The sequence below is a fragment of the Stegostoma tigrinum genome, chromosome 1 (genome assembly GCF_030684315.1).
Source record: "Stegostoma tigrinum isolate sSteTig4 chromosome 1, sSteTig4.hap1, whole genome shotgun sequence".
NCBI lineage: Eukaryota > Metazoa > Chordata > Chondrichthyes > Orectolobiformes > Stegostomatidae > Stegostoma > Stegostoma tigrinum.
Genome location: NC_081354.1, coordinates 72,010,060 through 72,027,201, shown reverse-complemented (window position 1 = coordinate 72,027,201; position 17,142 = coordinate 72,010,060). Strand labels below are relative to the sequence as shown.

The following is a 17,142-nucleotide window of genomic DNA, read 5'->3' as shown; positions in this document are numbered from 1 at the left end:
ACACTGTTGTGAAGAGAAATTAACTTTACAATATGAAGGTACTGTAAATATCACCTCTGTCCTCAATTTCATTCCAATTTGTAACATTCACAGGACTCGAAACTTTAACCCTGTTGCTCTGTCCACAGATGATGCCAGGCCTGGTGTTTGTTCTCTCCAACAATTTCCGTTTTGTTTGTTTCAGCTCCCCAGCATCTGCAGTTCTTTAATTATATTATTGTGACATTATTACATGCTCACGCAGTTCACAGCAGCAATAACTTGCGACTTCGCTTCACACACTAAAGACCACAAATTGAATTCAAGTATGTTTGTGCGTACCCGTATTAAATCAATGGGCAAACGAGTTCGTGGACATTGAAGAGCACGGGAGGGTTGGTGAGTTACCAGCAGGTGAATTTGGTTTGATGTTTCTGTCCTGTACAATATTGTGAATAAAGTGGTTGTTTTGAACAGCAACCTGTTCAGATTTAAACCGAATCCAGAATTAAGTCGGGAACAAAAGCAGAACTTACTGGAAAAAGCTCAGCAGGTCTGGCAGCATCTGCGAAGTCAGAATTAATGTTTCGGATCCGAAACATTCACTCTGATTTTTCTTCACAGGTGCTGCCAGACCTGCTGAGCTTTTTCCAGTAAGTTCGGTTTTTTTTATTAATGCGTTCAGATTTGCCCGGCTGTCTGTTGCAAATGATTACATTTTTTTAAAAATGCCAAAGGAGGTTAGTTGATTTCGACATGTTTGTGACTAACGTGACACGAACGGAGGTATACATTTACAACTTGAAACCTGCGCCGAAACATTGACAGAATGAGAACATGATTTGCAGAATAATTTAAAATGCCACCTGTAAGGTTTAAATATTTCCGTTGTTCATTCCACTTTGGAAGGTAGTTGGCGGTTCCACTTTGGGCTAAAAATCTGCACTGCAGCTACAATAATTCCAGTGTTGTGACCTGCAGTGAAAATTGGACTTTCCAGAATCGGTTGGGACAAACAACGAAGCCTTCGTAGCGCTAACAACCCAAATGCCCTCTGAAAGGCCATATAAAAGCAATTAGGGACAAGCAACATCGTGGGTACGGGCAGTAAGTCCAGACATACTACCCACCATTACCTTAAAAAAGTCAATGAATTTAGCAGCCAGTAATGGCGCGTTCACAATACCAGTGTGGCGCAGCTACAAAGCTTTATAATGAAAACGCAAGTCTGACCTTTGCATCTGGATTATGTGGTCTGAAAGAACCTGGAAATGGCTCTCTCGCACTGCTTCATTCTCGAATTATTGTGGGCCATGGCCTTGATTTATACTCCAGGTTTAGCCCAGAACAGTTTGGTGTTTGCTATAATGCTAAACATGAGGGGCATGAACGCTTCCTGAAAAAAAACGCCTGGAAACGACCGTGTAACATTCCCGGAGTACCCCAGGCGGTCTGTAAAACCGCCACTTCTTTCTGCATGCAAAATCTCCATGAACATTTATTTGTGATATGCAAAAATGCCCCTGACACCAACCTGCTCTTCACTGTTGGTCTTTTAATTCTGAGCAAACCTATAGTGAACTTCCTTTTTGTCATTTTACAGATGTACGGTCTTGTGTATTTGTAGCATTTTCTAATATTCTAATTCTAATACTTGTCAAGCATTTAGAGGTTAGATCAACAAATGATATATATTTACAAACCTACTAAAGCAACCATCGCCAAAGTATTTTTTTAAAAACTAGAAACTCAAGCAACTGGGGTAATTGAAAACAAAACTAGACTGCAAGTGAAAAGATTAAAAATAAATTTCCGACGGCAGAAATGAAAGGTGAATAAAACAAATAATTAAAAACATTAGAATGGTGAGGTTGGCTTTAGCAATCGTAGGTGGATCATAAGTTTGCCTCCGGAAGTGACTCTAGGTAAGCTGCCATTCACCGTGAATGTGCCACGATATGGCTAATGACTTTGATTTCATTTTACTTCCATATTGTGGCAAAGGCAACATAGGCGTCAAATGGACTTCCTCACATTTTCAGCGAGTTCATTATTTTCTCGCCTTTTGTCGTATCGAGCTGATGATACATTTTCAGTCAACCTTGGGTAGACGCAATGGGGACCGAACCAGGGAGTTCGGCTTCACTTCGTTCTTTTGCGTCATCACTGTTTCACATTAATCCCATTAATTGGAAGCTTACTTAAATAATCACATTTTCTATAGATCTGAGAGGGCAGCTCTTGACTGGGCTTCGCTGAACATTGACACAGGCCAGTTTACACGAGACCTCTAATATCTACCACACAACGTTAATCCTTAATTAAATTTGTATCAAGCTTGTTCAAGAGAATGGGTTTTTTAAAACAGCTGTTCATCTTCCTTATCTTACAGTAAAGTCTGAACTTCTCGGGTCAACCTCCAGTTGTGAAGTTGTTTGAGCGCTCAGTTTGAAACGATATGTTTTGGTAGTTATCGTTCAGACAGCGCTTACCGCAATGTGTGTGTAACCTTATTCTAATTGCCGATGTGAAGCTAATGCATTTCACAACGCTACGCCGGACAGTGTCACAGCGTGACACACACCATCAACGCCGAGTGAGTGGTGATTTTAGTGATTCCGTGGGCAGAAACTGTCTGAAATGATTAGAACCATGGAATCCTGAGATTGTTATACTATAGGAAACCCATTTTACCAGTGCCGACTTCCTGCAAGAACCACTCAGTTAACGCATTGCATTTTTATTTCTTTGCAGATAATTATGGCGATTTCTTTAGTAAAACAAGGTGATTTAGCGACTAATTTGAATAACTACATACACGCATACATTTGGTCAAGTAAAAATAAAGCTATTTATTGTTGAAGCCAGCCAAAATGACCAGATAAACTATCAAGATTCGTAAATTTCGCCAAGAGTGAGAAACACAATAACTATTGAGACTTCTTATCACTGGCACAAAATAGTACATTTGATTTTTAAAACGAAAATATTTACAAAAGAGAAATGTAGATTCGGTACTTTCCCGCCTGTATTTGGTGTTGAATCTCCCGTTCTGACATGCACTTTTTCCAGCCTTCCGCGTTTGCAGCTCGCGCTGGTACAGCCTTCATTATTTTAATGACATTGGAATGTATCAATGAGGTCAATAAACTGAAATCCATTCTCTCACTTTTCTTATATCCAAAATAAAATTCTGCCCTTAAATATGACAATATCATATATCGCTCTTCCAAACTTCCGTAGGCGCGAAACGCATTTATGTTGAAATGAAGTTATGACAAAACGCATTTGTATACTGACTGTTTTGTGGGGAAGTACAAAATGTTCAATGTAAAGTGATAATGTGTGCATCACAATCTCCTCTTCCCTTAGTTTGTTTCTGAGTTGTCTCGAGTAGACATGATAAGCTGCCATACACTTACAGTTCAGTTATGAGAGGTCATGTGCCGGGAGAGGTGGTGACGTTCCCTAAAGGATTCATTGCAAATGGGACATTTAAGCTTTTCCTCCCTTCGTCTTTTCACCAGCGGCTCCATGGCGTACTCCTTTTTGTGGTGCGATCTCATGTGGTACACTAAATCGGATGTCATTCTAAAAGAAGCGTTGCATTTGGCACACCAGTTCTGCGCGGGTAAACAAAAGGATGTGAATGAGGGCGGAAGGAGGGTCAGTGCGGATGGTACTTGCAGCTGAATGGGCCCCGAAGTCTTCGGCCAGAAGGCAGTCGCATAGACGAAAGGGCTTTGTTTAGCCAGGCCGCCTTGCATGGTACAATTGCCGTTCACCTCTGCGCTCTGGAGCTTTGCAGTTAAAGCATTGGCTGGATAAAGCCTCGCAGAGTCACCGACCGCAGGATGACACTCCAAGCCCGGAATCACTTTCTGGGACACCAAGAGTGGAGAGAGCTGGGTAAACGACCTGGCTGGTTGAGAAAACGCACTCTTCCTTTCCTCGCTGCCACAAAGTTGGGAGACGCTCCGAAACGCACTGCCCATGGCAATGTTGTCCAGGCAGGAAGGGACTTGTGTTTCAGTCAGAACAGACTTGATGTCCAGCGGCTTCCCGGGAGAGCTGCTGATGGGGCCTGCACCATTCTTGTTGTCTATGTCGGCAACACTGTCTTTCGGGATCTGTTTAAGATTCAGGGAAGTTCGTTTCACCTCAAAGAAGGCGCTTCGCTTGGCGTCTGCCGGCTCAGGGCTGGATGGTGCCATTAGCCTTCCATTTTCTCTCAGGTTGAAGTAACCTCCTCTGAACTGCTGGGAAGGACAGGAAAGATTTTCCCTTGGGATGGACAGTGTTCTCTCGGACAGTTTTGCAGTGTGGAGTATATTGTGAGTCTTTTCTTCCGCCTCGTCGTACTTTCTTTTATTTTCATTTATGCTTTCAGTTTCTCGACGGTTCCTCACATTCTCTCTCGGATTTTCCATATCTCTGGCGAGATTGTGAAAATCTGTGATGGTTTTAGTATTTTCGACATTGGCAAAGGCCGACAGTCGCTCGGATCGGCTGAATTTAACACTTGATCCGTCAACAGTTTGATGCTCACGGTCTCCGCTGATCTTGATGTTCTCGTCCGTCGCAGTGCAGCCCAGCTTCTTCTGACAGCGGAATCGCAAATGTGCTAGGAAGGGGTATTCGCACTGAAATCGCTGGCTGCAGTCCAGGCATGTGTAAGGCGAAGATCCTGTGTAAATGTGTGAAAATATTCAAATGAGATTGCACACTCCAGCAAGTCAACTGTCTTCCAGGGTTCACTAATTTAACATCCGGCTATAAATCGTCAGGTTAAAAGCACACGTATTAAATGTTCAAAATATTTCATTTACAGGATAAACAATTCATTGTCATTATAATAATTGCGTTGACCTTTTCTTTCTTCTTAGGCAATTCACTGATGCTAACCGGATCATTTTATTCTTGATGAAAGGTCACCTAACCTTTCTGTCTCTCCACGGATGCTGCCCGACCAGCTGAGTTTTTAGTAGGATTTTTTGCTTTAGTTCAGATTTCCAGCGACCCCAGAATTTTGCTTTTATGTCACTTCATTTCTCCTTGTGTAACTCTCTGTTCACTGTTGTGCTGGCCTATATAGTTAACCACATCAAATCGGTCATCTATTCCCCCAACTATCCTTACTTTAACCTGCATTCAACTTAACATTTGAGCCAGTACTTTTAAGCAATCTGCAATAAATCGCGGTCAGGTTTCATGATCCGTAAACTTTACAAGTACATCGTGCGTACCGTTATGTATTTCTTACACGTGTCTTTAAACTGCGAAATAATTGAACACGCTAAATGTCTGCGAGAAAAAGATTGTTCAAACGGTGGGTGTGGTGGGAAGCACAATGTGAGGGAAATCCTCTATCAGCTGTATTGACTGGGATTTATAACCCCCAATAAAGCTCCAAAACACACACACACACTTACCCATCTGTCTGTCCATTTATGTATCATCACCCATCCTTCTTACTAGGTTGTTTCATCAATTTAAACAATTGAATGTAATGTATTTATCCACGTATTTATTGCATTAGTAATCTTGTGCCAAATCTGTAGGAGACTACATAATCTGTACATAAGTACCTCAAAAGTGCGAACTAACTACAGAATAATGCGGTTATCTCCGCTGATCTGGCTAGGCTGTGTTGCCTATCGTAATGTGACTGTGGATATGGGAGGAGGAGGGTACATTTCAGCTGCACTATGAGCCATTATGAATCGCAGCTCACCATTTATTTTGGCTTGTGCCCGGAAGTTGCTGAGAAGTAACAGCTCCAACAGTTCTTTCCCATACCACACAAGCAATTCTTCATCTTTGTCAATCCGCCTCAGAGATCGATAAAACAACTGGCCGTTTTTCACATATGCCTCCAGATTTTGTTCTTCTTTATCCCTGGCCGACTGGACTAGTCTGAGCCACATTAAGCCCTCGGAGGAGCTGTTCGCTGCTGAAGTATCCACCTACAGTAAAACGCAAAAGCAGGATATGAGCCACATGCGTGATGGATACAGGCCAATTACTAATGATCTGATGTGTGCTGTCTCTCGCTGCAGACGGCCTCTCGCACATTCCACATCACATAAATTAACTTGGGATCTCATTGCAGATTCCCAGGCATTATGCAGAATCATTTCACAATAAGGAACCTCAAGGTCTGCTGTTCTGTTTAGCAGGATAATGTGCGCTATTGTTGAATATCATGAAAGTAAATGAGGTGGTGATTTACTTGATATTGTTTCTACTTAACATTTGAGCCAGTACTTTGAAGCAATCTGCAATAAATCGCGGTCAGGTTTCAAGATCCGTAAACTTTACGAGTACATCGTGCGTACCGTTATGTATTTCTTACATATGTCTTTAAACTGCGAAGCAATTTCACACGCTAAATGTCTGCGAGAAAACAATGTTCAAACGGTGGGTGTGGTGGGAAGCACAATGTGAAGGAAACCCTCTATCAGCTGTGTTGACTGGGATTTATAACCCCCAATAAATCGATCGCAGAACGGAAGGGTTAGTGCCCAACATAACAGGCGGGCCTTCAGCGGGATTTTCTCTGTATTTTCTATTTGACAGTCACTATCATACTAGGCATAACCCGCTGCTGCCCGGCGTCGGCGAAGTGTGTTTTTAGCGCCGTTTCTGTGCTAGTGCGGGAGAGTCAAGGAAGGACTCAGCTAAATGCCAGGGAACGAGGGGAAGTCAACGTGTAAGGAAAGGAAATGCGCAAATAAACTAGGCAGGGAAAGATAAATACTTAGGTTAAAAAAGGAGAAAGCGCAACGCGAAGTCAGTAGGTGAGAAAAAAAGTAGCAAGACTGGTGCCAGAGGAAATCGAAAAGAGGGAGGCGGGAGCAAAGGACAGGATTAAAACTGAGCCTACCCGAAAGATATAGGGCACGGTTCTTTTGTCGGTTGATTTCAGAGCAATGAAAGCGATGCTGTCGTAGAGGGATGTGTGGCTCAGCACGCAGGGTCCGAAGATGGCATTTTCTGGAATGTCACAGGTTGTATAGACGCTGGTGAAAATGTTGGTTAGACATTGCTGGACAGCTCTGCTGGCATCGCTCTCCCAAAAACTCTTGTGAACACTTGGATCTTCCATCGGGAAGGCTCGTTCTGCGAGAAAATGAGAGAAAAAGGTCATCTCGGTGCTGAAAGACATGCAGAAGTCAAAATGCTTCAGCTTGAAGAAAAAACACCGACAATAAACGATCGTCCCAATTATAAATCCAGGTCTTATTTGCAAGACTCCTGTACCAAACTTGGGTCTCATGAAATCAGTACAAGCGAAGATGAGTCTGCTCAGCACCGTAGCCATTTTTACAGAACTAAAGTTCCAATTCCAAAATATTTCTAATGTTGACACCCCAGCAAGACTTGTTTCTCTGTCACCCATGTTCACTACTGTTCGCGCAGATTTTATGAAAATTGGTTGTGTTTCGATAAATGCCCAATGCAACGTCGCCAAAGTGCATTGGTACCTGCCTTGCCTCCCAGTTCGATCTATTATTTTGGTCGAACGCAGACGAAACCATTTCTCAACAAGAAATGTGTCTGGAAGTGCAAGTGAAATGGACTGAGAGGGTCCTGTCATTTTCAGTGATTTGGTGTCGGATAACCTTTAGATCTTTTCTACAAAAAAGAACGTGTCTTCGTCCGCACATCTCATTACCATAATACAACCCTTTCCCTCTGAGACTTTAATTAAAAGCAGCAAGCAGAGTTAATTATTTTACCTCGACACGGTTATTTATGATGAGAATGAATCCCAGTTACCTTGTTCTACACAGGGAGAGATTCGGTCAAATGTGGCTTGTGAAATCTGAATTGGACGGGGTGGGAAGCAGGGGAGTATTGTGACGCTGCTATTTATCCCAAGGTTTGAATGCGCTCAGCACCAATTTCCGGATTCACTCCAGTGTCAGGGCTTCTGTCAAAGCCCCGGACCTATGTGGTTTGAGTTGGACGATTGGATCAAATAGAATTCGATGGCATTGTAAAATGTCCGGGCCAATCCCAGATTCTACGCCGAAGATTTTGATCCAGCCCCCAATCTAGGGCTATAAAAATAAAAAAGAGGCAAATTATAGACGGTGAACATGTAACATATGCTACGGTCGTGGTCCGATAAATCAGCTGTGTTCGCATCTACATCTGAAGAAAAGAAAGTTGAAGACAAAGACAGTCACTCCATAACCCGCACTCTCCGCCTCAAAATACAAATAACGTCCTATTCACTTGCAAAATATTACTAATGAATGAGTAACCACCGATTCTAATCAATTGGCAGTCACCCAGTGCAGCCTTTCACTCTACATGAGCATTGAAATCATTACTACGATATGAACCGAGCCAAAAGGACAAATGGGCTTTTGCTGAACTTGAACAGTCCACGAACAACGCTTGAGCGCAGCAGCGAAGCTCCTCACCAAAACCTGCCGCTATACTTCCCAGAAAGTGATGCTGTATACGCCTTACCTGATGAAAGAAAAAGCTCTCCTCCGCATTGCTCTCGGCCTCCCCATTTACCTTTGTTGGCGAGCGAATAAAAATGCAAACTCATTTCACCAATATTTTATTGTGAATGAGGTTGCGCGTCGCTTGGTAGTGCGTGGGGGGGGGGTGGGGGTGGTCCCGAAAATAAATAAATAAAGACGTCTTAATGAATATGCATTGCTTTCAATCCTCAGCAGAGCAAATCAGCGTTTCGGGCCAAGAAGAACAGCAGCAGCATCAACAACAACACCACACACAAAAAAGTAGAGACTCACCAGAGAGGGAGAGAAAACAAAAACAATGTGTTTTGTTTAAAAGGTCTCCTTCTTTGCTGTTTATTTGGGACGGGATAAGTACGGGAGGTGGCGGGAGCAGCAGCTGGGAGACGCAGCGCGGACTCTCTCTCTCTCTCTCGCCCTCGCTCGCTCTCTCTGTGCTGTCAGTGCTGTAGCATCGTCGGTGAAAGTGACGGGGATGTTGCGCTTCCGCTGCAGAGTTACATATGGGCCCGAGCGTAAGTGGCAGACACTTTGGTGGAGATCATCTGTCCAATGGCGCGTGACATTCCAGGCCCCCTCCCCCCCCCCCCACCACAAACACCCACGAGCCAACCACCCGCTCCTGCTGCTCCCCATTGGCCAGCGGGCACCCGCTTGGTGTCTTGTGGCGGCTCGTGCCCCTCCGCACCTGCCGCGCGCGCGCGCGCATCCACACACACGCACACACAAAGCGGAAGTTCGCTCGCTCAGGTCCGATTGGGTGCTCGCCCCGTCAGCGCCGGCGCTCCACTGAGCAGCGCGCGGGATGGGCGAGCGCTGGGTGTGAGCTGGGGACGCGGAGGCTCCCCGTCCCCCAATCGACTCCCCCGTCCCCAAATCCACCCGCCTCTCCAACACTTCCCCGGACCCAGGAGCTGAAAGGAAGCTGAGTGAAGAGCGGGAGGTGTCGACCATCCCTTCACCCTACTGCACCGATTATACATCAATAATGAGCCTAATTTCACCATTTGAGGGCATGAAATATGCATTATCCAAAACAGAGGCGACAACACACACAGGCTGCCTGTGGGCGGGGGTGGGTGGGTGTGTGTGATACCATGTCTCATTTTACACCGACGGCAGATAACATTTACGCACCGTAAACTTCCATCGGACACAATTGTTTTGTTTTGTCTCGAATGCACTAAAATCTACTTGAAAAGTGACTCGGTACGACTGATCCTGACCGATGCTGCAGGACTTCCCTTGTGTTGTAGAAAATAAAGAGTTCGGGGTTTATTTTTCATTTCGAGTCAGGCAGTGCCTAACTTTGTCATATCTGAAACAGCAATAAATAAGTTTCCTCCCACCTGAAACCAGAGTCTTTTTGGAAATGTGAGTGATTCATGTGCAGCTAAAGCGTATTATATACAACGAGAGCCCTTCCTGAATGCTAAGGTAACTTGCAATAATAGATGCTCCATAAATTACTTGTCCACTTTGGAAACCGTCATCAGAATAATCGAGATCCATGCAGGAAATAATCGACATAATATTGAAAATCATATTTAGCTTTTAGAAAACGCAATGCCCAATGCATTTTTTAACCACTTCTGATGCATTATCAGCTGCCAGATCTTCTAATTAACTGCAGAATAATATGGTAATTAATAAAATTAATTTTCTACCAGTCGGACGTAGTCTGTAATTACACGTATTGTAAAAGCGCCAATGCCAATAGGCAGAAAGAGATTTGGGATTGGTGATTTTGGCAGAGTTGTCCCTTTTTTGATTATCGACCTCCATTGAATATTTCACGCCGTTGCGCGGGCTAAGTTTGCAAATATCGCGAATGTCCAAACTTTTATCTTAGCAGCTCAGGATGATAAAATGCTTCACCCTTCATAGAAATTAAAGAGCCATTACTGTATCAGGTGCTAACAGAGCTCGCGTTATTGTAAGAACTGAGAGAATCACGGACCTTCAAATTCTTCCACTTAATTTGAATGTTGGGAGGCTGATTTTCTCAGTTGGTGAGATGCGCGCGGTCCACGACGAGTTTGCTTCCCGCTCTGGCTAAGGTGTATTTCTGATCTTCTTTGCCTTGCGCTGAGAATGGAAGGCAATTGCAAATAATCAGTAACAACTACTGCTAATAAATTCGACTCGGGAGGGAACACCAGCAGACAACATAGCGAGGACTGGATTCATGCGGGGGCGGGGTGAATACAAATGTTACTATCTAAATGTATTCTGAATAGTTTTTAACCTGGGCGTCTGCTGTTTGAATATATTAATTATACATTTGAATTTACGCCATCTAATAGAATGATGGAACTATTTACATATCATAGGTACATACACAGCCCACAACTCCATTCGGCCCATCGTCCCCACACTGACTCTTCAAACGTACATCATTAGCTGCTACCAATTTGTACATTTCTCCATATCTTTGCACTTTATTTATATTCAACTAACCATCCAAAACCCACTTGAATGTACAGACTGAACGTACAGACGTCCCGACATGTAGCACCAACAAAAAATGCATACACATATGGACGTATATAAATATGTACGCATGCAGCAGATGCATGATGCACATGAGAACTTATAAACATTTCTCATCACTATAGATTTAGACACATAACCGTATTCACAATCCTTTCATGAATATTTAAATCAGAACGACTGTAATTGTATTGCGCCTTACACCTTCACGTAGATTTCTACTCAGAAAACAGTACACATTTTCTGTGAGCTTGCGATTTATAGACTATTTATTCGGTATTGTAGTTTATTGTATAACACGAGCTAAATAAATCCAGTATAATGTACTACGCTTGGCATGTTGCTATATAAACAATTCAGTGGATACATTATCTCTTCAATGAATGCATTTTCTGAATCAAGTGTGAAATCTGGAAGCTGTCACTCAAAACATTATTTTGCTGCTGCTTTATTTTCAGAATTACGAAAACTCTACACTGAATTAGAGAGTAATGAATAAAATGCGGCTTCAAGTGGGGCATCAAACTGTAACTAATAGTGGCTTGTATGCCAAACCATCGACACCACGTAGGGATAAAAATATGAAAATATTGATTTTAATTTATTGTGCTATGCAAAGACTATGGGTTGCAGGAGCAATAAATAAACTCCCTCTGCAGAACCCAATGGAAAACGCACAGGCACACATGCTATTAGCAGCGGCATGCTGTTTGCAATTCATGTCTACCTTTGGTAGTAATTTTGCTATGATCAAAGAGTACTTTTGCCATAAGAACTTAAAATTAGCAAAAGGTAAAGAACAATTAGATGTTTTGTCCAGCATGATTGCTTTGATCAGCTTTCAGTTGCGAGGGTCAAGTGTAAACCTTTCGATTAAATAATTCAAGAGAATTTTTTTTAAAGAAACAGCAATATACAAAAGGTGGTTCCTTTTCTTTTGCAATATTCCTGGGAGAAAACAAACAAAACGATTGAAAGGCCGTTGTCATAAATCTCCCTCTCCACTCTTCCTCCCACCTCCCCATCCCATATTGTGCCTCTGACCAACGATGCATGCTGAGATCCTTTTCCATAAAGTATTCAGTATTAAAGCCACAAAGCTCACCCAATCAGTAGCCATCTGCCTCCACTATAACAGCAACGTGTGTGACGAAGGATGGCAGCTACAGCAGAGACATAATCGTGCACTAAACAGGTTGATAGGACCGAAGCTGGCTGCAAACTAATACCGAGCGCAGTCCCCGGTAAAAAAAATTCAACTGCATGGGACCACGAGTGTCATCGTAAGCAGGGCTACTCGTACAAAACAAGTTATTAATTTTTCATGCATACGTGCTCTAACTGCGCATCACTTTGACCAGATTTGTTGACAAATGCAACAGCTGAAAGCTGTTTTGAATGGTACCTGTCTATTTATTGAGATTCAGCTTTGCCGTCGCGTGGCACCCGCCTTCAAATGAAATCCTTTACTACCAAACGTAATCTGCCATGAGGCAGTAGTGAATCTAACTGGTACCGATAGGTCGTCATGTTTAAAAAAAACAAATACATTGGGGACGCGCTACCAAAATGAAAATGAACGTGAATGTGGACAAAACTTAGAGTCTGACTTGGATGTTGTGACCAGTAATCCTAATTCTAAGGGATATATAGTAAATTAACAGGTAATATAATGACAATTTTAGTAAATTGATTAATTTAAATCAGGAGTAGTACTCCACGGGTAGGTGCCCAACTGGTTTCAGTGCGTTTTGTTCCTCTGTGTCTTACCAAGACGGTGATCTTGCGCCCGCAGCTGCAGTGTGTCAGTTCCAGCTGCTGTGAGGGTTCCAGGGCAGCTCACTGTGAAAAGGGCTAAGATTGATTGCACAAAACTTTTCCTTTCACACAGCGGCTTCCACATGCTCAGTCATAGACAAATGAAGTGCGAATATTTTAGGATTTCCGCAGTTATCTGTGTACCTAAACTTACGGCTACGTTTTCTAAAAAAACCAAATTGAATTTAATCTGGCACTTAATTTATTCAAGAAATTCACGTGTACAAAACACACATATTCAGGACATCGGCTTGAAAGACGCGTCAAACTCAAAGCTTTTGTGCTTATTTATCTCTGCACAAACAACTCGAAAGAAAATTCGGCACTCTAACTCTGCATCACCTTCGCAGACTTTACCTGTGCAATATTCAGCTCTTATCGATGCTTCAACTCCATTATTAAAACCGAATAGAATGGTGCCCTTTTGACCTGATCAATTACAGCATTCCTCACTAGCAATCGCTAAGCACATAGGTGACATACTTCATTACATTCCTTCAGGTTAGTCGTGCTTGCCTTGGCGGTGATAATCTACGTTAATTCAACGCTTTATTATTTAGGTTCCTTATTTTAAAGGAATTACTGTCATCTCAGAAACGTGTCTAATGAAAGAGGAATACTATTGAATGGTGGGTGGAGAGATGTAATAGGTAATTAGAGCTGTAAAGTACTACCTAATTGCTCATCATGAAAGACTGGCAGAACATTTTTGTCAATATTAGTAGTCACAATAGTTGACTAACAGTCAAATAATTTTAACTTACCCACTATTTCTAGTAGCCTGTAAGTATTTCCATAAGTATAACAAAAGTGTTATGCTTTCAGTCGTGGGAAGAATATGCAGCAGAGCAGCAGCTATATTAGTGGCATTTTGTCGAACACTGATGATAGCTAATCATTTCGCATCTTAATGGAGTTACTTTTACTCTTAAAACAACAAAAGCAATTTGCAATGGATGCAACAGTCAAAAGTGAAAGTCATTCCATGGCAGTATTACAGTTGTGTTACATTCCTTTCTGAATTAGCTGCGGCAAGAACATACGTGTATGATGTATGGTATATGTAATTGATAGGCGTTTCGATTATGAAAGTTGCTTATTTTGAAAACTGTACAATGAAAATAAAAAGCGAAGAAAGCGAATCGCTGTGCATTGCGATTTGTATTTTTACATTGAAAAGAGGTCTATCCAGCTTACTTAATTGTCCAAACGTGGTGTGCATGTTACAAAGATGGCTACGATGTTGTCCAAATGTTTGTTTTTAAGTAAGTACCAACAGCTGAGCTTTCTGCGTTTCCCATAATGGTCTAACTTCCTTCTTCCACATGAGAAGGAAATAAGTAGCAGATAACTTGGTATCGTTTACTATAAACAAATTCATTGCTGTTTTTTTTCCCGCTGTTCAGTTCACTTTTACTTGGTCATTATGATTGTATCGTACGTTACAGGTTCGTGGACAAAAGGGGATAGTCAGATATTATGGGTTTCGGATTAGGAAACAAAGTATAGCGTTGCATTTAAACAGCGATAATATGTTGTGCAGTAATGTTCAAGGTATTAATTTTAAACCATACATACATCTCAGATTTCTGATGTAGATAGCCTCTAATTTGAGCGTCAATCTTTTGGATCTTTCTAATCGTCATTAATCATGAATGGTATATGGTTTGGCTAGCTCTGCAGCAAGCCGAACAATTCAGGGCTTTTTGAGCATACGTTTGTGATCTTTGTTTCTTCACACAGCGTAGAAACAAGCACTTCGGCCCACCATGTGTATGCCGACCATTAACACCAACTACACTGATCCCATTTACCTGCACTGGGTCCACAGCTTTCTGCTCATCTTTATGTACTCATTCTGATGAACAGTATAATGTACTGTCTATTCATTAAAATGTTAAATGCATGCCAGACAATCCATCTCACATTTTCCTTCCAATATTATTTAAAACTGGCTGGTTTGTCAATCTCTTCTGGACCTTTACTTTCTTAATATTGATCACAGTTTGTCTACCACCAATACATTTAGATATTATATTGCTGAGCCAGAAATCACTTTTGACGACTTACTTGCAGAAGTCATTGCATTTATACACTTTTTTACATGAAGTAGCAACACCTAAAATGTTACTTTATGTAATGCGTGGGATAAAGCCAATACAATGAATTGAAAAAAAACCCATACGTACCTTTTTTATGTGTACTTGATCAATTGTTCAATAAAATATTTTCAAGTCACAACAGTAGTTTGCAAGAAGTTTGGAGGCTGTTCTTTCCGAAGTGTTAAATTGAGCCTTTTGTCTTCTCTCCAGTTGAAAAGTAATCAGCCGCGTCTGCATGTATTAGTCGTTTCGAGGCAACCAATCTGCTGAATAATTTGACTGTTAGAATTCAAATGACACGTCCTCTGCTCAACAAAGCAAAAAAAATCTATTTTCTTCACAGTTTGTACCCCGCATCTTCTTCAACCAGAAAAAAAAAACAAAAGCTGCCCTTAATAAGCAGGAATGTGCTACACATATAGATGCAGGAGAAGTTATTTCCCTTTAAAACTACTTAGAGTTTGTACGCTATTACAACTTTGGGCTTCGTGCTGCAACTAAATGTTTGAAGAATAGAATGTTACCGTAGCATTTAGTGCATTGGAAATCTTTTAAATCCAGTGGTTCAAGTAATCAGAGTGCCAAAAGACTTCAAATACGTGTACTTACATCATGACAGGATCCCGTAGTAAACACCTGGTAAATAAAACATATCATACTCGGTAATAAAAATAACTTCCAATTAATATTTTATGTTGCACACACTTTATTTAACTGTAGAAACTGCTAATCAACAAGCAACAAATATCATGCACCAGAAGGATAGTTGCGGTGTGACATTACCAATGATTAGATACAAAGCACAGCTAATAGAATCCGATTGCTTGTAATAGATCAAAACCAGCAAAGAGCAAAATCTGTGCCTGGCAGCGTGCTATTGCTAATTTTCTATCAAAAACTCGGAAGCAGTAGCAACCTGTTTACTTGCCAGAACTTTACATTCATGCGCATTTATCTGTACTAAGTTATTATGCTTCTAATTACCTCAACTTTATCGAGCTGCTTAATATTAACATTAACATGACTGTTTAATACAAATTTATGGTGGATAAGTAGAACTCGACTTACCCACTAATCTTAAAGAGCCAAATGACGCCAGATCGTTTGTGCTGCTATGATAAATCAGTTCAGTTCTTAGGAGTACGAAAGCAATAAAGACATCCAGCACGCCGTCCTCTTTAGCTGAAGACAATACCTGGATGTGTGCAATTGGAAGCTTAATACACACCAAAAAATAAAAACAGCAAGTTTGAAGTTACCTCGATGGAGGGAACGTGCGTGGCGTGTGGGCGGGAACATTACTTTCTAAACACTAGCTCATTTTGGTTAGATGAATTCGAGACTGTAGCAAACATTCAACGTGTTAGTGTTTAGGGGAGGAAATGGAAATGTTAACCCATAAAGGCAAGTTATCATGGCCCACCAGCTAGGCATTGAGCCAGCCAATGTTATGCCCAATTGCGCTGAGATCTTGAACATCTCCTTGGGTTGTCGACCACACAGAATCAAACATGCAATTAGCATTTTCTTTTTTTCTCTTCTCTGTCATAGGGAAGACAGTCATGTTGCTGCTCTCGCTTTCTCCCCGCGGGGAAGTAGCAATAAATAGCCTGGTTTCAAAATCATATTGACATGGAGACATGATTGTGCATTAAATTGATCTACTTTGCATAGATTGAAGATTTGCATCTGTTGATACTTAGAAACTCAGAACTTAAACCATATTTCACAATGGAAGCAAACAAATTAGAATTATTCAAAACTGCGCTGAATTTGGAAGAAATGCTATCCCCCAAATTCGAGGATTCGACGTTATTCGCGACGAATCACAAAACTATGTTTGATAACCTTGCAACCAGCAAAAATTAGGTGAGAGCTTAATTGTGTTAATATTTCGAAAATCGTATATGGAAGAAAGTCTTGGTGGAGCAGAATTCCGCACTGGAAATTGTTTTGTTGAAATTCCAGTGGAGGGCAGAAGAGTTGAAAGAACATGTCGGAGCTCCGTTTCTTTGCCAGTGGCTGTCTCGCGTCAGTCAGCAAAGCTTCAGCTGCAAGTTAATAACACTTACTCAATTTACATGTGCGGTCTATATTTTATGTTACCACTTATTTAGATTTCTGGACCGGTTGTTAAGTGGAGAATGCAATTGCGGCATAGAACCAAGGATCTACCTCAAACCCCGGATCATTCGTAATCCCCGCCTACCCCAATGTAAACAGTGTATCTGTTTCTGTGTCTAAGACAA

The 17,142-nt window shown here is 41.7% G+C and overlaps 1 protein-coding gene across 6 annotated transcripts; it reads right to left on the bottom strand.

Moving 5' to 3' along the window:
- Window positions 1-2,781: 2,781 nt before the first annotated feature.
- On the bottom strand, window positions 2,782-16,313 carry prdm8b (PR domain containing 8b). 6 transcript variants are annotated; one of them, XM_048544031.2, is made up of 8 exons: window positions 15,962-16,313; window positions 15,503-15,529; window positions 14,981-15,156; window positions 10,441-10,568; window positions 8,757-8,969; window positions 6,866-7,101; window positions 5,714-5,945; window positions 2,782-4,666 (listed from the first exon to the last, which is right to left on the bottom strand). In XM_048544031.2, exons 6-8 carry the CDS (start codon window positions 7,085-7,087, stop codon window positions 3,405-3,407), a joined length of 1,716 nt encoding a protein of 571 aa, XP_048399988.2. In that variant the 5' UTR covers window positions 7,088-7,101; window positions 8,757-8,969; window positions 10,441-10,568; window positions 14,981-15,156; window positions 15,503-15,529; window positions 15,962-16,313; the 3' UTR covers window positions 2,782-3,404. The 6 variants fall into 6 exon arrangements, with proteins under 6 accessions (XP_048399988.2, XP_059502199.1, XP_048400145.2 ...); XM_059646216.1 differs by having other exon boundaries at window positions 16,153-16,169; XM_048544188.2 differs by lacking the exon at window positions 8,757-8,969.
- Window positions 16,314-17,142: the final 829 nt, after the last annotated feature.